Raw genomic sequence first — 17,654 nt, forward strand, 5'->3', positions numbered from 1 at the left:
TCATGAGCCCTGGTCACCTCCATCTGCAACAGAGCCTGATCTTGCTGGGAAATCAAGGCAATACGACCATGGGATCCAAAAGCTGACGCGTTCCTGATGGGATTTAGGGTGTTTGAGACCAGGAAGGGCTGGTGGTGGATCAAGCCCTGGACCACTGCACCCAGCAGCCTCTTCTGGGCAATGGCCAATGAGGAACATTCAGGGCAGGCAGGAAAAGCAGGTCCTCTGCAAGGCTATGCAAGCCCTTTCCTCCTGCTGTGGGGCAGAGCTGGTACCCAAGGATGGAGGTGGCTGGTACCAAGGGACGGTCATGACTGGTGCCAAGGGAGAGGAGAGAAGCAGGAATGGAAGAGCTGGATTTGCAATGGATGCAGGGTGGGGAAGGTCTTCTCAAGCCTTGCTGTTGCCTCTGCTTGACTGGTTTGGGGTGATGGCGTCCTCCAGGATGGTGGGAGGACCACAGAGCTGAGTGGTGAGGACAGGACCCACCTTGAGTGGCTTTGGACATCTCCATCCAATCTGGCAAAGGAGGAATCATCCCCAGGAAGAGGTTCCTCAAGCTGATGGTGGGTATCTTGTGGAGACCCAAGTGAGAAGGGCCAAAGCCTTCCTGAGGGGTCCTAACCCACATCCCCTGCCCTACCATGGCCAACACACCACAGTGGGAGCTGGGCTGTGCCATGCATTCCACCTGCCATGAGACTGGGGGAGCAAGGAAAATACAGGGAAGAAGACAAGCCCCCACCTTGGTTCACAGGGAGAGCAGGCAGGGGCTGCCCATGCACCCTCCATAGTGGCTGGAAGATGATGCTCCAAGGTGGCCCTTGTCCTGGTAGCCACCATGTTATATGTCACCAGGCCATGTTATGGATCTGAGCACCTTGTTCCAGCTGAGATGGGGAGCTGGGAGCCTCTGGAGCCCTGGGACTCCATCCCAGAAAGCAGGTCCCCCTGCTTGTACCATGTCAGGATGGGCAAGAGCTCAGGCATTCGCACCCTGTGGCTCCCCTCCATGTTCAACCAGTTCGTCTAGTGCTGTCCACTCCAACCAGCCTCAGAGGATGACACAGACCATGGGATGGTCTCATCCATGCCAAGACCAGAGGGACATCACCCGACTCCAAACCCCATAGAGCTTCCCTAGAGACAGGGTCCTCTCACCCCTCCAAGGTAACATCTGTACTAGAAGCGGGTCCTTCCCTCCTGTAGTAACATCTGGGTCTCCATGGGGATTTATGGGCAGAGCCTGGCTGGGTGCTGGGATGATGGGTGCCCCATGCCCTCACGGACATGCCCGTGCCCTATAGGCACTGCTTCACATCCAGCAGAGCAGAGCTCTGCGTTTTAGGTGTTTCCACCTGCGGCGATGTGGTTGGACGACCCACAGAGGCCTGACTCAGTCTCCAGGGCGTTGACCACCATTAACCTTCATTAACATCTGAAACGTGGGGTGGACCCTCCGGCCAGGGGGGTTGGAACCAGCTCAGTGAGAAAAGGACGGAGAAAAACCCCTTTGGCCCATGGCTGCAAGTAATGGCACCGAGCAGACAAGGGCAGGAAAGGGAATGGGGGGTGTAAGGGGTCCCCCATCATGGGACAACCACCAGCAACAGCCCAGGAGATGGGGTGCAACACGAGGAAGAGCTTTTTTGGGGGGGGGTAAGCATAGAAAAGGGTTGGGGACACGATACCTGCAAGGTGACAACCCACCAGGAACGCTATGGGCTTGATTTGGGGGGCAGAGGTGACCCCCATACGCTGTTCTTGACTCCCTTGCCGCGCTGCTCCCACCTCTGTCCCGCTGTCCCCAACATCCCCACTGCCACCAGTGCCCAATCCACCCCAACGCCACGTCGGTGCCTTGGGGTGCAGCCAGGCTCCAACTTGGGCTCCCAGGGACGGTGACAACGACAAGGAAGGGATGGTCACCCCTGATGCGGGGCCGTACCTGCATCAAGGTGCGCAAGGACTCCACGTAGGACTGCTCCGTGTCCAGCAGCGTCATGATGACGTGTTTCCTCATGTCCTGCCCCGGGTGGGAAGAAAGAGAAGGTGAGTTTTGGGGTGCCACGGTGCAGGGGAGCTGCGTAGTGGGCTCGGTGCCGGCCCAGGGGCCCGGTGGGGAGGTTTGAGAGCCGGAGGAGCCCGGCTGGTGTCCAGCTCCCCTCCGCTCCCTCTCCACCCCGCTGGAGGAATCCAGGAGGATTAGGAAGTACATGACACGGAGAGCACAGAGACGCCTGGTTTCCGCCCTGGATCTCACAGCCCTACATGGGTCGGTCCCGGCGCCCTCCGTCTCTCTCCAGCGGCTCCGCTCCGAGTGGTCCCATAGGAATTCTCTATCCGGGAGCTGGGTTGTGGTGCTACAAGAGGGGGATTAATGGGGTGTGTGTGGGGGGGGGAATGGGGAGGTGGTTGTGCGGGATGGGCTGCCAGCCTCGGGAAGCAGATGGGTTGGGGTCTTCTTGGCTGTGGGGCTTGGAGACCCTCCTTGTGTGCAGCACTTGGGGGGATGCCCCAGGAGCTCAGCCTGGGGGCAAGGTGCTCCAAAGGCTCTGAGCGCAGAGACACCCCAAAACTTCGGGATGCAGAGATGCTCCAGAGCCCAGGCTGTGAGGCACCCCGAAAGGTTTGGGTGCAGAGATGCTCCAAAGGCTCTGAGCGCAGAGACACCCCAAAACTTCGGGATGCAGAGATGCTCCAGAGCTCAGGCTGTGAGGCACCCCGAAAGGTTTGGGTGCAGAGATGCTCCAAAGGCTCTGAGCGCAGAGACACCCCAAAAGGTTTGGGTAGAAGATGCTGCAAGGACCCTGGTGCAGTGATACCCCAAATGTCTTGGGTGCAGAGATGCTCCAGAGGCCCTGGGGGCAGAGATACCCCAATAGTTTCACGTTTGGATGCACTCCAGAGACTCTGGGTGTGAGACAACCAGAAAGCTCTGGGTAAAGAGATGCTCCAGAGACCCTGGGTGTGAGATACCCCGAAAGTTTTGGGTGTAGAAATGCTCCAAGGGCCTGGGTTTAGAGATACCCCAAAAGTTTTGCATGTGGAGGCGCTCCAGAGACACTGGGTGCAGAGATACCCTGAAGGTTTTTGGTGCACGGATGCTCCAAGTGTCCTCGGTGCAGATACCCCAAAAGTTCTGCATGAGCAGACTCTGCTGAGACCCTGGGTGTGAGACACCCCAAGTGTTTCGGGTGCAGAGACCATCTGCTGGCCCTAGGAAAGGAGATGCTCCAAGGTACTGGGTATGGAGACTGCAATGGTCCTGTTCCTGGAGACCATTTAAAGAGCAGAGACACCCCAAACTGTGGGTGCAGGGACACCCCAAATACATTGAGTGCAATGATGCTCCAAAAGCCCTGAACGTGGAGATGCTCCAATGGACCTGGGCACACTCAAAGGACCCCATTAACCAGGACACCCCCTAAGGCCATGGGTGTTGGGATACCCCAAGTGTTGTAGATGCAGGGATGCTACTAAAGCTCTGACAACAAGGACCTTGCAAAGGTCCAGGGTGCTTGGACACCCCAACAGCCCTGGGTGCAGAGATGTCGCACCGGGCCACCACAGCACGTTGGGACCAGGTTCCCCTGACCTGCAGGAGCCACAAAACCCCTATATCCCCATCTCCTTGTGGGATGAGCCCATGTACCCCACCACTGCTCCCACTGGGGACACTTGAGGGCAAAGCTGCTCTGCAGCCATAGGAGGAAGCTTTAGCCCAACCAACCTCACCACAGATGGAGGTCACCATCACCCCAGTGTCCCCAGGGAGCAATGAGATCCTGCTCGGTGCTGGAGAACAGAGCCGTGCCTCAGTTTCCCCCCTCATCCACCAAGCCAATACTGGTCATTTCAGCCAAGCAAGGAGGAAACCACTGTTTAGAGCCAAACATTATGGTGACGGGTCCAAATCCCTCCAGGAATTCTGCCCCCCCCCCTCCCCTTCCCAAACCACAACAATGCTGCAGTCCTTGGGGACACCGGCTGAGACCTCCCCACTTCATTACACACTAGGGTTTATGAACGCTCTCACTGCTGGGTTCATTTGTTGTAAGCTGAAGGGCTCCCATGATGGATGGGCTTTAGGGGTACAGAGCATCTGCCGCCTCCATCCTGCCTCAGTTTCCTCAACCCTCTCGCAACCTGTAGCTCCCCATCTCAATATGATGCTCCTGGCATTTGCCAGAGCCATCCCAGCTCAGGACCAAAGCAAAGCGACAGGTTGATGAGCTGAACAGGCTCAGCACCGCACACTGCATCAGCAGCTACAGATTTGCAGCAGTGGGGAGATGCAGGATGAGGCCCAACTCTTGGCAAGGGGATTTGTTCCACTGTTACAGCAGTGGTATTATCCCAACAGGGGGAAATTCCCAGTGGGATGAGAAGCTGGAGGTAATGCAGCATCCCGTCCGGGCGCAGTGGTACCCAGGCGAGGGCAGGATGCACCCCACTGCATCCATTACCCCAGCAAAGCCTCTCCCTGTGGGGCTGATGTTGCTTTGGTGTCCATCTGCTCTCCCTGGGGACACCCCTGCTGCACCCAGGCCTCATCCTGCCTCCCCCGAGATGCTCAGCACCCTCGGGATCACGATGGGAATCGGGGCATTTCCCCACCAGCCAACGCCTCCATGGTGTAAATCAGCATCGAGAAGGGGGGGGGGGGGGGTGGCAGCGATGGCTTCAGCCCCTCCATCACCCTCTCCGGGTGGGAGCATCCTCCTTTCCCTGCAAACCCCGGGGGCGTCAGCCTGAGGATGAGGATGGAGCCACCGTTGCCACGGCAATCGCGGTCCAGACCCTGCAGGTACCAGGTTCTGCTGGGCGCGCACGTGTCCAAACATGACGCATCCATGCACCGTCAATACACCCCCCCCCCCCACATCCCACATCCCCCCTTTTCCTCTCCATCCCTAGATCCCCCCCCCCCATTCCCCATCCCTTTCCCCCGTCACCTCGGTACCACCACGACCGCCACAACCCTTGTCCGGCAGCTCCTCGGCTGCTCCTCCGAGCCCGGAGGAGGCGAAGGCCGCGTCGATGCCGTCGCCGATGTCTCGCATGTCCTCCAGCGCGATGGTGAACTGCGCCAGAGTCCTCACCATCTGCAGCATGCGGGTCCCGGGGTCGGTCCGTCCCACGCGGCCCAAGGAATAAAAGATATTGAATATATATATATATACACACACACACACACACAGATCTCCCCCTTTAAAGCAGCCGGGATGCAGCAAGGAGGGGGGATAAAGCAGAGCTATTTATATCAGTAGGGTTCTGTGTGTGTACATATATATATATAGGAATGGAGGTATCGAAAGCCCTCCCGCAGAGCGGCAGCAGGATGCGTCCGTGGCCGCACGCGGGTCCCCGGCCCCGGGTGCTACCGAGGCACGGGCAGAAAGGAGCAATGGGAGACGGAGGCTGAGCCGTGCCCACACACGCGCATGGATGCAGGCAGGGCCGGATCCTGCTGGGAAGATGCTGTTGGAGAGGCTTCGCCGGAGGAAGATGTTGTATTGGGGAAGTGGGGGGGGGAGCGAGGCTTTCTTGGGGCGTGGGATTTTTAGGGAGAGGGGGATGCAGAGATCGTACTGAGTTGGGGTGCTCAGCATCCTTGGGGTCTCCATCCCCATCAATGGAGGGGTCCCTGGGTACCGTGTCCCCCCCACCCCAGCCTTGCAAACAGGGATACCGGGGCATGGAGCGAGCCTGCTTCTCCCCACATCATCACCTCAGCACCCACATCCCTGCCTGCGGGGGGATGCACCCTGCCCGGATCCATTTGTACCGCTCCCCTCCGGCTTGCTTAATTAAATGTAATTAGCCGCTCAGCCCGTTGCCACAGCAACGGCGTGCAGCAGGGCTGCTTCCTCCCGTTGCAGCCAGTACATTTCCTCCTGGTAATGAGGATGAGGAGCATCTCACCCCGGGGAGAGTGCACCCATCCATGGGCGCAATGCTGTGCAACCATCTGGTGTCCCCCCCCGGGCACCCTCCATGGCCGAGGACGTTCAACTCAGTGCAGATAATGGGAAGGGAGGTGCAGCAGCCTTACATACACTCTGGCACTGGGATCAGGGAGGAGGGACCCGCAGCACCCGGTGTGGGCAGGATGGGTGCCTGCAGTGCACCCGGTACAGCCAATTGCGTTAGGGGTAATGAGCTGCTTGCAAAGCAGAGGCTCCTGCAACTTCTTCTGCAGCACCATGGTCATCCCAGACCTGTTTCTGCTGCAATCCCAGACCTGTCTGGGTTGCAATCCCAAATCCATTTGCATTGCAATCCTGGACCCGTTCGGGCTGCAGTCCTGAACTTCTCTGGGATCCAGTCCCAAACACATTTCTGTTGTAATCCCAGGCCCATGTAGGTTGCAATGAGCTGCAACCTTGGGTCAATCCCAGACCCACCTGTGTTTCAATCCCAGGATGTTCTGGGTTCCAGTCCCAGACCCATTTGGGCTGCAATCCCAAACTCATTCCAATTGCAACCCCAGGCCCACCTGTGTTGCAATCTTAGACCCATTTGTATTGCAATCCTGGGCAATTCTGGGATCCAACCCCAGACCCATTTCTGTTGCAGTCCCAGAGCCAGCTGGGTTGCAAACCTGAGCCCATTTGGATTCCAATCCCAGACCCACCTGGTTTGCAATCCCACATGTGTTTGAATTCCAACCCCAGGACCACCTGTGCACCAGTCCTGGACCCGTCTATTTGCCAATCCCAGAGCTGAATGGGTTTCACACCCACACCTGGCTCCATGTGGGCTGCAGCCTTGGACTCGTTTCGGTTGCAACCTGGGGCCCATGTTTTCCAGTCCCACTCCCATTTGGATTGAACCCCAAATCCAGCTGTGTTGACATCCCCAGACTCATTTCTGTTGCAGTTCTGGACCCGTCTGGGTTGCAACCCTGATGCCTTTGGCTTGCAGTCCAGGGCTGTTCTGGGTTGGAACCCCAGACCCGCTTGGTTTGCAAGCCTGGGTCCATCAGTGTTGTTATACTGGGCTCATTCAGGTTCCAATCCCAGACCCAACAACCTGGCTGCAATCCCAAACCCACCTGGGCTGCAGTTCTGGACCCATTTGAGCTGTAACCCCAGAGCAATCTGGGTTTCAGTCCCAGACCCACTTGGTTTGGAAGCCTGGGTCTGTCTGCATTGCAATTCCAGGCTCGTTTGGGTTCCAGTCCCAGGCCCATCTATCTGCAATCCCAAACCCATTCCAGTTGCAACCCCAGGCTCATCTGCACTGCAACCCAGATCCATCAGGATTTCAATCCTGGATCCATTTCCATTGCAATCCCAGTCCCATCTGGGCTCCAATCCCAGACCTATCTGGCTGCAATCCTGGACTCATGTGAGCTGCAGTTCTGGACTGATTTGAGCTGCAACCCCAGAGCCATTTGGGTTGCAATCCCAAACCTATTTCTGTTGCAAACCCAGACCCATTGAGGTTGCAGCCCCAGGTCCAACTGCACTGCAACCCCAGACCCACTTGGTTTGCAACCCTGGGGCCGTTTGCATTGCAGTCCATGGCTCATACGGGTTGCAATCCCAGATGCACTTGGTTTGGAACCCTCAGCCCATGTGTGTTGCAATCCCTGATCCACTTGGGTTGCAATCCCAAGCTCATTCCCATTGCAATCCCAAACTCATTCCCACTGTCATCCCAAGCTCATTCCCATTGCAATCCCAAACTCATTCCCATTGCCATCCCAAACTCATTCCCACTGCAATCCCAAACTCATTCCCATTGCCATCCTGAACTCATTCCCATTGCAATCCCAAACTCATTCCCATGGCCATCACAAAGTCATTCCCATTACAATCCCAAACTCATTCCCATGGCCATCCCAAACTCATTCCCATTGCAATCCCAAACTCATTCCCATTGCAATCCCAAACTCATTCCCATTGCAATCCCAAACTCATTCCCACTGCAATCCCAAACTCATTCCCATTGCAATCCCAAACTCATTCCCATTGCAATCCCTGACCCATCAAAGTTGCAAACCTGGGTCCATCTGCATTGCAATCCCTGACCCATCTAGGTTGCAATCCCCATCCCCTTCCCATTGCAATCCCCGACCCATCTAGGTTGCAATCCCCATCCCCTTCCCATTGCAATCCCCGACCCATCTAGGTTGCAATCCCCATCCCATTCCCATTGCAATCCCTGACCCATCTAGGTTACATCCCCATCCCATTCCCATTGCAATCCCTGACCCATCTAGGTTGCAATCCCCATCCCCTTCCCATTGCAATCCCTGACCCATCTAGGTTGCAATCCCCATCCCATTCCCATTGCAATCCCTGACCCATCTAGGTTGCAATCCCCATCCCATTCCCATTGCAATCCCTGACCCATCTAGGTTACATCCCCATCCCATTCCCATTGCAATCCCTCCCCATCCCATTCCCATTGCAATCCCTGACCCATCTAGGTTGCAATCCCCATCCCATTCCCATTGCAATCCCTGCTAGGTTACATCCCCATCCCATTCCCATTGCAATCCCTCCCATTGCAAATCCCCTTCCCATTGCAATCCCTGACCCCTCTAGGTTGCAATCCCCATCCCATTCCCATTGCAATCCCCATCCCATTCCCATTGCAATCCCTGACCCATCTAGGTTGCAATCCCCATCCCCTTCCCATTGCAATCCCTGACCCATCTAGGTTGCAATCCCCATCCCCTTCCCATTGCAATCCCTGACCCATCTAGGTTGCAATCCCCATCCCCTTCCCATTGCAATCCCTGACCCATCTAGGTTGCAATCCCCATCCCATTCCCATTGCAATCCCTGACCCATCTAGGTTGCAATCCCCATCCCATTCTCATTGCAATCCCTGACCCATCTAGGTTGCAATCCCCATCCCTTTCCCATTGCAATCCCTGACCCATCTAGGTTGCAATCCCCATCCCATTCCCATTGCAATCCCTGACCCATCTAGGTTACATCCCCATCCCATTCCCATTGCAATCCCTGACCCATCTAGGTTGCAATCCCCATCCCATTCCCATTGCAATCCCTGACCCATCTAGGTTGCAATCCCCATCCCCTTCCCATTGCAATCCCTGACCCATCTAGGTTGCAATCCCCATCCCATTCCCATTGCAATCCCTGACCCATCTAGGTTGCAATCCCCATCCCATTCCCATTGCAATCCCTGACCCATCTAGGTTGCAATCCCCATCCCATTCCCATTGCAATCCCTGACCCATCTAGGTTGCAATCCCCATCCCATTCCCATTGCAATCCCTGACCCATCTAGGTTGCAATCCCCATCCCATTCCCATTGCAATCCCTGACCCATCTGGGTTGCAATCCCCGTCCCCTTCCCATTGCAATCCCTGACCCATCTAGGTTGCAATCCCCATCCCATTCCCATTGCAATCCCTGACCCATCTAGGTTGCAATCCCCATCCCATTCCCATTGCAATCCCTGCCTCCTCCAAAACGCGGCCCTGGCCGCTGCATCGCTGTGATGCTGCTGCAACGGTGACCGGCTGCTCCGCCTGCAGCAACGCCCTCCAGCATTCCCATGGGAATGCCTGTCCCCGGGGCGAGCAGGGGGATCCCTCCATCTGCACAGGGTCCTTCCCACTCCCCCCCAAACACCCCCCTTGAATCGATCCTTTCATTTAACCCAGCATCTCCCCGCGGTGGCATAGCAAGTAGATTCTCTGCTGTCTACTATGAAGGTTGAGCTTTCTCCGGATGGATTTAAAACCGTCTCTCAAACCCACCCAACCTCTTTGGAGGTTATCGGAGGGGGGAAAGGATGGATGGGGAAGGGTTAAATCCATCGCTGCCTGCACCACTACATCCCGCTGCGCACCGAGGGGCCCGACCGAGACCATCCCATCCCGCATCACCCAGGGAAGGAAAAGCCGGAGCGATGCCGGCCATTCCCGCTGGCCGCCGAGCCCGGACCCCCCTGCACGCGGCCCGCAGCCCACAGGAAATTCCTGGGAGTGTTTGGCCACTCCAACAGCGCTGCCTATTTTTAGGGCCGTCTCAAATACGAGCGGGTTATTTTTAGCCGCGCGGCTCTTTGTAAACACCTTTAGGTTTCCTTTCGGACCGGCCTTTTGGTTTTGGCAACCTGGGTGTTTCCTCCATTCCCCCAAACAACCCAAACCCTCCTAGAGAAAGCATCCTGATCCCTTGGGATGCTCACCCCCCCCCCCCCATCCCAAAGGTTTGTGGCAGCATCGCGAGGATGCTCCTGAAAACCCGGTGATGGAGCGCATCCAACACTGGGGATTCGGGGGTTCAGCAGCACCTCAGACCCGGGATTGGAAGCTCAGAGAAGAGGGTTTCCCTCTGGCATTGGGAATACCACCCTGCTTGGCCTCCTGAGGAAGGATGGGAGCTCTCCTGGCATGCTTGTATTATTTCTTAATAAGCCTCTGGGTGCAAATCCATCATCTTCACTTTCCCCGCCTGGGCACAGTGATGCAGGAGGAGCCTGAGCATCCCTGGGGATTTGAAAGCATCTTAAAGGATTAAAAACAGGACCTGGGAATTGTGTCCTGCTCCCATCCCCTCCCAACAAAGAGGCATCAATAGAGAAAAAAAGGCCCAAAACGTTAATTTTTTTGAAGAAAAATTGAATTTGGGGGGTAAAAGGAGAGCAGGGACGTGCATCCATGAGGAATCCCAGCCATCGCAGCAACTTCAGCCTTTGAGCCCAGGCTGAGACCATGCACACATCAGGGCAAGTAATGAGGCATTGGGACCTGGGTCACTGGAGGCAGGGAAGCGCAGGAGGGTGTCACACGTGCTGTCATCACCCAGTCTGGGATGCTAAAATCACATCCCAAGGGAAGAGGGGGAATCTCCTTATCTGTCAGAGGCACAGTTTCACCCCAGATTCCCTTCCTGGACCTGCAGCACGCAGCATCTCTCTGAGGCCATTGGTGTGATGAGTTGTGCCAGGGCTCAGCCATAGGGGATTTTGACTTTGAGACCTCATTTTGGGGCAAAAATCTCCTGCTTTAGGGAAAACCTGGAGTGGGTTGGGCCATTTTGGGAGTGGGATTTGCCACTCGGGGCCTTCCCAGCTCATCCTTCCAGCAGCTGCTGAAGGAGGAGCTAATCCTGCTTCAAGCAGAGCTATTCCCACCCCTCCAAAGAGTGCCAAAATGGGAAGAATAAATAAGTACAAGTTGTTCCCCCCCCCCGTCAGCTCTTGATGCTCTGCACTGCTAGGTGAGGGAGGGAGGATTCTCTAGTGTCTCGTAGTAGGGTTGTGCTAGGAGCAGCCTGAATCTCAGCACCTCGAATCTCCCATTCCCGGTTTAGAAGAAACTGGAGGGAAGTGGAATTTCTGCACCTTTTCTTTCCCTGGATGCTTCTTCCCAGGATAGATCCCACTAGAGGGAGCTGGGATATAGCTGGGATATAGCAGGACCCACTGGACTGTGGGGATAGTCCTCTGCCCCTGGGAGCATGCAGTGCATAGTGAATGCTTAAGCTTAACACACCCTTAGCTTAATTTCTATCAAACTCCTGGAAATAAAAGACTTGGAAACAAAACCAGAGCTGCTTCCATCCATCCCAAGGTGACAACCAGCAAAGAGCATCATCCCAACACATAAAACTTGCTTGCACAGCTGCAAAAGCCCCTGGCTGGCACCTTGGGTACCAGTCACCTCCATCCCTTGGCACCAGTAAACACCATTCCTGGTACAAGCCACCTATCCCTGGTACTAGTCCTCCTCATCCCTGGGTACCAGTTACCACATCCCTGCCAATGTCACTCTATCCTTGGGTACCAGTCCTCCCATCCCTGGATAACAATCATCTTTTTTCCAGAGTATGTCACCCCATCCCTGGGTACCAATCACCTCCATCCCTGGTACCATCCACTTCCATCCCTAGGCACCGGACACCTCCATTCCTGGATACCAGCCACATCCAACCCTGGTTTCAGTCTCTGGTCATCCTTGGGTACCAGTTCACCCATCCCTGAGTACCAGTAATCTCCACCACTGATAGGAGCCCCCACCATCCCTGCGTACAAGCCACCTCCATCCTTGGGCACCAGTCACAGATATCTCTCAGTTACCAGCTACCTCAATCCCTGGGTATCCCAAGGAACCTCCATCCCTGATATCAGCCACTGCTATTCCTGACTACCAATCACCTCCATTCCTGGGCACTAGTCATGACTATCCCTTGGTACCAGCCACCTCCATCCTTGGGAACCATTCATGAATATCTCCTGGTTACCAGCTACCTCAATACTTGGGTACCAGCCACCTCCATCCTTGGGAACCATTCATGAATATCTCCTGGTTACCAGCTACCTCAATACTTGGGTACCAACCACCTCCATCCCTGGTATCAGCCACTGCCATCCCCGGGTACAAGTCACCCCATCCCTTGGCACCAGTCATGACCATCCCTTGGTACCAGCCACCTCCATCCTCAGGTACCAGCAAACCCATCCCTTGTGCTGGCCACTGCCATTCCTGGGCACCAGTCACGATCATCCCTGGACACCAGTCATGACCATCGCTTTGGTACAAGCCACCTCCATCCCTGGAACCACCAGGCCCCATTGTCCTGCAGAAACCACTCTCCACATCCCAGGGGAGCACCAGGACCCGTGTCAGAGGTAGGGTGATGCTGTAGAGCATCACATCCGGGGCTGCATCCCTTCCCAGCCCTGCCACTCAGCTCTCCCACGGGTAAGGAAAGCCTGAGCCACTTTCCAAAGCGTAACTTCTTGAAAGCAATGAAGAGCATAAATCAGCAGCTCTGATTCAGCTCCACTTCGGTTACTAATAATACTCCCGTGTTTATTCGCAGTCCTGGGGCTGGAGATGTTTGCTTTTCCCTCGGTCGTGGTTTTTCCCAGGCTCCCAGCTCACATAGGAGCCTTGATTTGTTCAGGGATGCTCCCATGGAGAAACCCGGCACCACAACCGCCTCCAGGACAGGGAGGAAGAGGAGGAGGAGAAAGAGGAGGAGGAGGGTGGCTTCAGCCCCAAACGGATGCGCTGAGAATTCAGTTGTTTTCCCTTCTTTGACTTCTCGGCTGCCGTGATTCATCCCAGAGGACACGGCCTGGCTGCAATTCTGCTTTTTAAGTGTGAGAAAAAAACAGGAATAACAAAGAAAGGAGTTGGAGCAATTCTGCAGGGTGGGGTGGAAGGATGCTGGGAATCCCAGTGCCATCCTGGTGACCGGCAGTGCTGGGATTGGTGCCGGTGGGATGGGAAACAGGGAGATGGCAGGAGCCTCATTTCCCACAGCAACAAAAAATCGTCCTCTAAAGGCATTGTGGGGCTTTTCCCATGGGATTTTCACTTCAAATTAGGGTTTGCATCACCTCTCTCTCCTCTTCCCCTCCAAACACAAGGCTCAGATTCATGCTGGTGCATCTCAGAGCATCCTCCCTGTGCTCCTGGCAGCATCCCACGGATCCCCCCTCCCCACGTCCCACTCTCACCCCACCTGTGATGCTCACCCCGCCTTGCACACACACATCCCTACCATCCATCCCCTTGCAGAACCCGTGTTGCCGTGGTCCAGGGCGCAGGGGGGGCTTCCCGGCCCCCTGTTTGCACGGAGCCTTTCCCGAGCCCTGGAGCAGCTTTCACCAAATATGGAAGGATTTTTTTGGCCTCCGGTTTTCGGCACGCAGGCCACGGCCCAAGAGTGCAGCTTTCCAGATGCTGAGGTCAGCCCTGCTCTTCTCTCCCCCTCCTCCTCCTCCTCCTCCTCCTTCTCTGCTGCCTTCCCTAAGTGCTGGGCCCTGCAATGCTACCCCCTGACTCATCAGCATCCCTGGATCCTCACCAGCATCCTCCAAAAGCACCTAAAAAGCAATAGTTACTGGGATTCTGGGGGGGAGGGGGGAGAGAGAAGGCAGGGAGAAGGGTGACTGATGCTGGCACCCCTCAGCATCTCTGCTGGGCACCAGCCTGGCACACGGGGGTATGAGATGCCCTGGGTGCCCTTGTGGTGTGGATCCAGGTGAAAGGGGTGCAAGAAAACTTGGGGTACCCAGGAGGGCACTGGTTTGGCATGCAGGGGGTGATGAGCAACAGGAGATGATGGGCACCAGGAGGTGATGGGCACCAGGACAATGGGCACCTGAGGGCCAAAGGGAATGCAGGAACTCATGGGTACCCAGGTACAAATGGGCATGAGGATCCACTGGGCACCAGGACAAGCTGCCAAAGGGGGGCATCATGGGCACCCAGGTACAAATGGGCATGAGGATCCACTGGGCACCAGGAGCTGTGGGGCATCAGGAGCTGATGGGCCCATAATTCTAGGAGCATCAGAACCTAAGAGATATCCAGGAGCCAAAGAGCACTCAAGATCTGATGGATGCTCAGAAGCTGATGGATGCACAGGAGCTACCCTGGAGCCCATGGGCACCAGGAGCTGGCAACACCAAAGAGCTTATGGGTGCCCAGAAGCCAATGGGCAACCCAGAGGTACCCAGTAGCTGATGGGTTCCTGAGATCCAATAGGTACCAGGAATCCATGGGTACTAAGAAGCCAATGGACACCCCATGGGCACTCAGGAGCTGATGGATGCCCAGGCTCCAATAGGTACCAGGTGTCCACAGACACCCATGAGTCAGCAAGCACGAAGCAGCTGATGGACACCCAGGAGCCAACAGTCACCCGGGAGCTTAGGGGCATCCAGAGTCCATGGGCACCCAAGAACTGATGGACAGCCAGCATCCAGCAGGTACCCAGGAGTCCATGGGCACCCATGAACCCACATGCAACCAAGAGCTGAGAGACACTCAGGAGGTGATGGGCACCCAGGAGCCAACAGGTACCCAGGAGTCTGCGGATACCCAGCAGACAATGGGCATCCAGAGAGCATGGGGATGCAGGAATTGATGGATTCCCATGATCCAACAGGTACCAGAAGTTCATGGACACCCACAAATCCACAAGAAACCACACAACGACAAGAACCCATGAGCTGATGGGCACCAGGGATCCAACAGGTACCAGGAGTCCATGGGCACCCAGAAATGCACAAATAACCAGGAGATGATGGACAGCCAGGAACTGACAGATGGATGCTTAGGATCCAACAGGTGCCAGGAGTCCATGGACACCCATGAATTCACAAGCACCCAGGAACTGATGGGCATCCAGGATCCGACAGGCATCCAGAAGTCCCTGAGCAGCCAGGAGCTGATGGGTACCCAGAAGCTGATGGGCACCCAGGGACACACAGCAGTCAATGAGCATCCAGGAGCATCAATGGGTACCCAGGAACTAATGGGCACCCAGGAGCTGATGGACATCCATGTGCCAACAAGCACCAGGAATCCATGGGCACCCACAAATCCTCAAGCATGCAGGAGCTGATGGGCACCCAGGAACTGATGGGCACCCAGGAACTGATGGGCACCCAGGAGCCCCAAACAGCCTATGCCATGCCCCTGCCCTGGCTCTTCTCATGCCCCCTCTGCCTGTATCCATCACCTTGACAGCAGCCTGGATGCAACCACTATGCGAAAACCCCTGTTGAGCCCACAACAGCCTCCATCCCCAGCATCACCCATACCCCATGGACACCCAGCCTTGCAGCACCCCATGTTCAGGGTCCCCTCACCCAGCACGGCTGCAAATGGGGCAGCAGGGAGCTGCAGGGGGGGACACCATGGACCTCTCCAGGAACGCCCACATCCCACGTCACATCAGAGCAAGGCGAGAGGTGACACCTTCCCTGCCATGTCATTGTCACAGCAGCACCCCAGGGTGAGGGGGAGAAGGGGGAAAAGGAAAGGGTGTTTCAGCATCTACTGACCTGCTCCGGGTTCGGATGACCAAGGGACGAGTCCCCTCTCCGCTTACTGAGGCTCTGAGCCATCTACATCCCATCTCACCAAGGTTTTGGGCAACCAAAAAGCCAGAAGGAGCAAACCCGATCCCCTACTGCTAGAGACGGTGTTTCTGCTGAGGGGTCAGGATGAAACCTTTCCAACCCCCCCCAAAAAAAAAGCAAGAAGAAGGATGCCAAATCAGGGCAGGCCGACGAGTCTGCTGCTACTCCAGCTATAAAAAGCAGGAAACCATATCCCGGGCTTGGAGATGCCAATCTTCCCATGCAAACAACTCCCTTCTTGTTTTTTTTGGAGAGCACCGGAGGGCTGGGGAACAGGCAGTCACAAATAGCAACTCCATCGCAACGCCAAGGAACCGCTTTCCAGGCCCACGTGAGGATGCTGGTGTCCCCACGGCACGACGGTGGCTTGTCCTGAGGGGACAGGGTGGTGGCTGCTCCCCACATTGGGATGGTGGCTTCTCCAGAGGGGATGTGGTGGTGGCAGTTCCCATGTTGGAAACACGGCCCGGTGGTTCTTTCAGAGGTGGATGCTACCACAGATGTCCTTTTCCCAGCATATCCATGCAGAGAGGTCCTACTGGGAGTCGTTGGTGTCTTGAATGTCACCAGTGGGGTGGAAGGCAGTGGTGGTCATTGCCAAGAAGGGACATGCCCAGGGGCTCTGGGACATCACAGGCCATGGGGGCACACGAGCCCAACGTGTTCCTGCCCTCAACCCTTCTACCCCTCAGACTAAAGAGATTCAACTCACAATGACCTGTTATAAGGCACAGGGGGACACACAGCCTGGGGATGACCCTGTCTGCAACCAGAAGAGGTGGTCACAGAGCAACGTGTCCCAGCACAGGCAGGAACGGGGCAGACCGGGACCAGTCCCCCAGAAGCTGAGCAGCTCCAAGAGGAGCTTGCACCAAGAGCAAGTTACTGGGATAGCTTTACCCAGATGCTGATTTTCATTCTCCCTCCCATTGGCCGGGCCACAGTTCCCAAAGACCCAAAAGCAAACACGCTATTTTTAGAGAAGAGTTCATTTACTGGAGCCATTCCCTCTGAAATTCCTCACCCATCCTCTCCATGGAAACCAAGGGAGCCCGGAGAAACAGCCCCACCGGGACCAACCATCAGAGCTTTAAAAAGAGCCACGTTGAGGGGAAGTGGCTGATTTTGCTTCTCCGGACACATCCTGGCCTGGAAACACCATGGTGGAAGGCTCAAAGCACTTGGTTTAGGGGGTTCTGTCTGTGCAAGCTGGGCTTGATGCCTTCAAGAGGAGATGGCCTAGAAGATGGACCATGCCCACCCTGGAAAGCATGTGTGTATGGCGAGTGGGGCCTCTTGTTTTGGATGGGTGGTGGAGAGAGGTGGAGACGATGACTGGATGGGTGTATGGAGATGGATGGAGATGGGAGGAGATGGATGGATGGATGGATGGATGGATGGATGGATGGATGGATGGATGGACAGATGGAGATGGAATGGAGAAGGATAAAGATGGATGGATGGAGATGGATGTATGAGTAGCTGGAGATGGGCAGATAGAGATGTATATAGGAATGGAAATGGGTGGATGGAGATGGATAAATGAATGGAGAATGGATGGATGGACGGATGGATGCATGGAGATGGATGGTGGAGGTGGATGGAGATGGGTGGATGGATTTCAATGAATGAGTGGTTGGAGGTGAGTAGATAGAGATGTATGTACGATGGAAGTGGGTGGATGGAGATGGATGGATGGATGGATGCATGGATGGATGGATGGATGGATGGATGGGAGGAAGGGAGTCTCTTCCCCTGCTTTCCAAGGGAAAGAC

The 17,654-nt window shown here is 55.8% G+C and overlaps 1 protein-coding gene across 1 annotated transcript in view; it reads right to left on the minus strand.

The window, feature by feature from the left end:
• ARHGEF17 (Rho guanine nucleotide exchange factor 17) overlaps positions 1 to 17,654 on the minus strand; it is a 39,769-nt gene that overhangs the window by 11,180 nt on the left and 10,935 nt on the right. Inside the window, exon 2 of the mRNA XM_062639243.1 lies at positions 1,949 to 2,026. Within this exon, the coding sequence (XP_062495227.1) occupies positions 1,949 to 2,026 (78 nt within the window). The remainder of the gene's footprint in view (positions 1 to 1,948; positions 2,027 to 17,654) is intronic.

The sequence above is a fragment of the Pezoporus occidentalis genome, unplaced genomic scaffold (assembly GCF_034315485.1).
Source record: "Pezoporus occidentalis ecotype Australia unplaced genomic scaffold, CSIRO_AGI_Poc_V1 ctg6, whole genome shotgun sequence".
Lineage (NCBI taxonomy): Eukaryota > Metazoa > Chordata > Aves > Psittaciformes > Psittacidae > Pezoporus > Pezoporus occidentalis.